The 6,178-nt window shown below is 46.0% G+C and overlaps 1 protein-coding gene across 1 annotated transcript; it reads right to left on the reverse strand.

Annotated features, from left to right (window-relative positions):
* Nucleotides 1-709: 709 nt before the first annotated feature.
* On the reverse strand, nucleotides 710-2,281 carry lratd2a (LRAT domain containing 2a). The gene has a single exon (XM_018727098.2). The coding sequence runs from the start codon at nucleotides 1,544-1,546 to the stop codon at nucleotides 725-727; it is 822 nt and encodes a 273-aa protein (XP_018582614.1). The 5' UTR covers nucleotides 1,547-2,281; the 3' UTR covers nucleotides 710-724.
* Between the last annotated feature and the right edge of the window lie 3,897 nt (nucleotides 2,282-6,178).

Below are 6,178 nucleotides of genomic sequence, written 5' to 3' on the forward strand. Positions count from 1 at the left end.
TGATTCCACAGCGAACGGCTGAATAATTAAATGTGATCATTGATCTGTTCAAATTCTGCAAAAATTATATCTATCACCCATTTAAAATGAAGCAGATATGATTCCAGTGCCACCTCCCTCAAAGGAGCTAAAACACCATAAAATTCAGTAAAAACAGAGGAAGCAAATCACACCAGCAGAGGAAACACTGGTAAAACGCTGTACATAACTATTAGCCTTGTGGCTGAAGCAGATTAATGACTTGAGCTTGAAGAAATGAACGTCAAAGACAATTTATTGATCAAGATGGTCTACACTGTGAAAAAGTTGTGCACACCTAACGCCAAGACCGGAGAACCAGGCGATGAGACCAAACTCATGTCATTAAGAACGACTAATGACATAACAAAAGTTTACATGTAGAGAAGAGTACCATTTACCGATGGAATAAATTATAATTGAACAAAACTTTAATTTTTAAAAACTCAGGGGATGATTTAGAGGAAAAAAAAAAGAAAGTCATGACACTTCATCTAACAGCCAATCACTTTGTCAGTATAAATATTCATGAATGTTTAAAAAGACTAACAAATGCACTTAGACATTATGTTGGCAACACTTCAAGTAAACTTTTTTTGAAAATTATTATTCTCTCTTCCACACCACATCAAAATCTTTTGTCACACATAGAGAACCTTTAAAAAAAAAAAAAAAACAGGAGTGTTTATAGATGAGGTTAACTCCATCACTTGGGGTCGTGATCACGGTGGAGTTCCTCCGCACAGTTGAGATGGTTCTCCTGCTCTTGGATCACAGCAGCTCTCCCTATCTGGTCATTCCTCCTCTTTTCCACAATCAAGTCTTCCAAGCTCTGAAACTCCAACGCCTGAGTCTTTTTCTCCGACAGCCGTATCTTCAACCTGTACGGCTGCTTTCCGATTCTTATCTCCCCTCCAATTTTGAACTCCCGCCTCCCGAACCTGCACCAAGCGGCGAAGCACTCCGAGTTCCTCCAGCTGAGCTCCGTGTCCTTCGCGCCCACCTGTTCCATGGCGTTCTGCACCACCATCTCCGGGCTCAGAGGTCTGAACCTGTAGAGGTCGTTCACGATGCGGCCTCTCCTCCCCTGACTGGCGTCCGTCAGGAAGCTGTTCTTTACCTCGGCCTTGTGCAGATGCACCACCTGGAAGTCGCCCACGTACACGACCCAGTGCGGGTACTGACCCGAGGCCACGAACTCCACCAGGTCGCCCGGCCTGCACCTGTTGGACAGGTTCTCGGGGGAATAGGTGCCGGTGCTCGTGTGCTTCAGGCTCTTCTCATAAATGCAGTCCTCTCGATTATAGATGGCGCACTCCACCTCGTCGCACGTGTCATAGGGCTTCTCCTCCTGCGCGCGCTCCCGATCGGCCCCGTCCGCGCTCTCCTCCAGCTCCTCGTCGTCGTTCGAGAAGATGTAGGAGACCCCGATGCGCGGACCGTCGTCCCCCGGGTCGGCGCCCTGCGGGTCCGCCGTCGGCACTTCCGCGTAACTCAGGTGAGTCAGTTTCTCTACCTGGTTCCCCATTGCGCCGCGGCTGTCCGCGGGAGCACAGGTCTACAGGAAGGAAGGCGCGTCTCCGGCGGCGGCACGCACGGCGCGCTCCCGCGATTCAACACGTAGCACCTCGGAGGAAGCAGGAACCCCGCGGCGCGCCCGGCTTCCACTCCATCTCGCACCGTCGCCTGCCTGCCTTTCTTTCTTTCTGTCTATCTGTCTCTGTCTTTCTTCGTTTTAGAGAAAGAAGTGCCCGCTTTGTTCCGAGGAGCGAACTGGGTGTACAATAAAAATTAAGTGGCTGCTCAAAAGTGAGGAAGGCTCCATTATTATTAGCAGAGAGTGACGCGTACGAGCGGCGCACACAGGTATCCCGCGTCGCCAGCGCCTTAACTAAGTTGCAACATTTCAAAGAGAAGAGCGGCGCCTAAACTTACCCGCGGGCGCGGGTCGCTACGTGCACGTCGACGGCGGCAAACACATGTGAGAGGAAGGCGGAGAGCGCAGTTTTACGCTGTATTAGCCCTGTCCCACTGTGTAAACGGGGTAAATCCCCACCGCCACCGCGGACAGGTGCGGAGAGCGGAGCTCCATCGGTTCGGCTGCGGATCGGAGCGCAACTCGACTCGGCGACACTCGGCATTTAAAGAGACCGCGCGCCTTTTACCGCAGTACCGCCGCCATGGCTCACCTTTACACCCTAGTGTGCCCCGTCCAAGTCCATCTGAAGTGTCAGACGATCTACCTTCCAATGATTTGCTCGTATACACAGCACGGCCTTCCTACTTTATCATCTCAGGGTAAGTACTTTGTTCAAGGCTACTAGGCAGGGGTGGGATTCGAACCAGAAGATGTAAGGCAACAGCACTAAGCACCACGCCATCTGCTGGCCGCGTTCAGGAGTGCTCATTCTCAGTGTGTGTGTGTGTGTCCCCCTTGATGACTCATGCGAATGTATGATGCTATGCAACTGTAAAGAAAAAGTTCTCTTTTAGCTTACATAGGCAACTTGTCCTCTTGTCTTGTTATAATCCGCTGTTCATGTTGTTCCTACTAAAGAATTTCTAAACTTGTATTTCCAACCTGTTTTACATAAATGAGATAAACAAGCGAAGCTACATTTCCTTGGCTCTTGGATGATTTAGTACCAGTATTCATCACTCTGTTAGGCTGGGTGTCTTTTTATTATGAAATTTTTAATCCATGCACAGCAGGTGGTGTCCTTGTTATGGGCTGTCGCCTTGTATTCCAAAGGTTGCTACTTCGAACCCCACTCCTGCTGCAGTACTTTTCAGTAAAGTACTTACCCTGAACTGCACAGTAATAATAATAATAATATAATAATGTGGTTGGACTGTAAAAAATAAGTCCAGGTGGTAAATGGCTGCAGCGTGAAGAATAATAAAAGGACACTGATGGATGGCAGTGTACACCCAGACCCTGGGCTGGTGCGCTGTTGTTTCTCGCAGACTTTATATCATTTGGCCCTCTCTAATGTTTACTTTCATGGTATGTGGACTTATCCAAGGCCCATCAGCCAAAGCAGCTCCCACAGCTCTCACTACAAGGTCAACACCTAGTTGAAGACCATGATTTTTTTTAAAAATAATTCACACAAGTTGCTGATGAGGGGGAATAGCAATGGTTATCAGCTAGCCAGGTTTCTTCTCAGCCACATGACACCTTCCTCCACATCTGATGAAGTTTTGTTTTGGCTGCTTTACTGCCCTCTTCCTAATATAAGCAACTGGTTGCATCTCTGCTCTTGCACATTATTCAGGCTGGTAAAGAGAAACTATTAATTCATTAACTGACATTGTTTAAAATCTCAGTAATGGTTCTAATTATGGTTGGTTTCTTTTGCATCACCTTCCAGACTCATTAAAAACTGTTTTTGTCCTGCCCCATTTTACATTCAATATACACAGGACAAAGTTACACCCCATGTGTATATTACAACGGCTGAACATAAGGACTCAGTCCAACTGACCTCACTATGAAGCCACAGAGAAAAACATCCAGCATTGCCAACATACTGTATATCTTCATTGCTCAAGACCAGCAGCTTCAATTCCCTCCCTAACCACCACAACCACAGGGTACCAACATGGGTATTTCATTGAGGTTGTCAAGTGGACACCTCCCTTCATTGATGTTTTGTTGAATTAGGCCCACAACACCTGAGGAAGTCTCAACAGTGCAGTCTGGTGTCCCAGACCTATGCCCCTCCACTATCAACAAATACCGCAACTACCTAAACTTATCTACCCCAATTAAACCGCACCTCCAAATGCACCACCTTCACAAACTCAAACCATCCTGAATTACACCATACCCACCTTGGCATAAAAGAGTAAATCTTGATTTTGCCAAAATTGCCATTTGCTCAGTCTTTTTTTAAAAATCTTCACTCTGATCTTTATATGACTTTAAAACATCTCAGAATTGTGAGAAAACAGAATTTTACAACTCACAATTAATTTCACAATCAAGTTTACCAGCAATTTGTTCCCCCCCCCTGCCAAAAGAGGACCTTTCAGTTTTTAAAAACATTGCTTATGATTTTGTATTCTTCCACAACATTTTTCTTATTCTCATTTTAAAGGACCGGCCATGACACCATTCGCCATTCTGTCAGGGTGAAGTGTCGCTCTACCCTTGATGTAAAGTCCTTTTCTTTTTTCTAGCACTATTTCTAAGATAGTAGACATTATTCCAATCTGTAAGTGATAGAATATGTAGTTTGAAAAATAAAAATGTAGAAAGGGAGATATGGTGGTGTGGTGGGCTTCCAGGGAAGGTAATTAATTCACCGCAAAGCACCGTTTCCTTCTGGATTGCAACGGTTACATCAGAAACCATGCGTGCCCCTGGAGAGGCCTTCCTCTGTGGATTTGTGGGACGTGTGCGCTGCACGTACAGTATGGCGCCTTTCCCGTATCGTGCCATCCAGCAGCCAGGTTTTTAGGCTCGGGAGTCAGGATAAAAGACCTGAGAAGGATGCATCTTATTTGAAAAAGACTGGACTATTCCCTACAGTAAGGGATGCAGCATGATGAAGGCAGTTATGACCGTGTCAAAGGGCCAATGTCATAACCCCTACAGGTACCGTAGTACAAGCAGCAGTACAACTTCCCTGTTCGCTCTCCTGTATGACACCAAAGGCCAAAGAGTCTTCAGTTTGAACTCAGACCACCCCAGCCTGCTTTCCATAGTTGCTATACATTGTCCCAAATACATTGAAGACAATATAGTATGTGGTATCATGTATGCATGATAACATATATGAATGTATGCAACTGCAAAGAGTTTGTGTGAACCATCGGGTGCATTTCCATTTAAGGAAACCATGTACTATACAGGAAGGAAAGGAAATGGACCTTCAACGTACAAGGAATCCTTCATCATAAACTTGGAACTGTTACTTAAGCCTCCAGAGCCCCACCTACTCCATCTGCTTGGGTTACTAAGGCAGCACTCCACTATGGGCAGGGCATTAACAGTGTGCACTTTGCACTGTGTTTGGCTGCCACCTAGTGGACGGGTCAAGCGCTGTGGCAGTAACTCTATGGCCGGTCCAAGGGAGTGATTGACACCACAGCACCAAGCTCTAACCATCCAGTTTTTAATTGCAGGCTGTGCGCAGGCCTTATCTGGTACGTCCCCATGGAAGCGCCGGTGTTGCTTGGCCGTTTAATCTCTCTTTCTCTTTCTTTTTTCTCCCACCCCACTGCAGCTGTCCAACTCCCCACGGCACACAGCAGGAAGGTTAGGCTGTGGAGCGGTGCAGCAAACGTTCATCTTCAAATGAAGAGCAGCGCTCACTGAAGACAGGCAGTGTGCATCACTGTGGGGAAAGCAAGACATGTTGTTCATTACTCAGTGTACCCGTTAAGGTGTCAACCAACCAAACTCAGATTCACTGCAGCACCCTTTGAACTATTATTCTAGTAAATGTGCTACAAACATGGAGGGGTTAAACTCTAAATCATAATAGAAGAGCACGTTGAATAGTGAAATTAAAATCCATTTAGTAATTAAAAGTAGCCCTTGAGTGCCTGAGCCCATGTCGAGGACAGCAAGCTGAGAAGTAACAGGCACAGACCTATTTAATTGACAAGAGAACGATGCTGCATTGTGGAAAAGTAGGGTATTGAAAGGTAGGGTCAGTACCTAGAGCTAATTCATAAGCTCTTGAGTTATGATTTTTCCAAATTTTAGTATTTAAAAAAAATTTTGTCCAAATTAATAAAAAATGTTCTATTGTTCAAGTGAACTGTAGGACTGATACCACCACAAACATGCCTTCTCATAATTCACATCTAAAACACCTTCCACTGTTGCAGCAGAAATGAGGAAAGCAGACATCTTCAACATTTATTTCAAGGACAACGTCAATGTCAGTGCAAAACCAAAAGCGCTGGCCAGAAGTTAAACTCAGATTAAGTCGTGAGGGTCCGTTCTCTATTCAAACCTCGGAGTGTGCCTGAGAGACAAAGACACGAGGAGCTGCTTAAGAACAACTACAAAACAAAAGCTGTGTCACACACCTTGCGTAGTCCGAACCCGGCATCCTTCAAGCTCCAGCTGGTGGAGTCCAGTGTCTCGTGGTGACTCTTCTGAAAGCTGCCGAAGCTTATTCTGAGATTTCCTGGTCCCGCA

Source organism: Scleropages formosus, chromosome 23 (genome assembly GCF_900964775.1).
Source record: "Scleropages formosus chromosome 23, fSclFor1.1, whole genome shotgun sequence".
NCBI lineage: Eukaryota > Metazoa > Chordata > Actinopteri > Osteoglossiformes > Osteoglossidae > Scleropages > Scleropages formosus.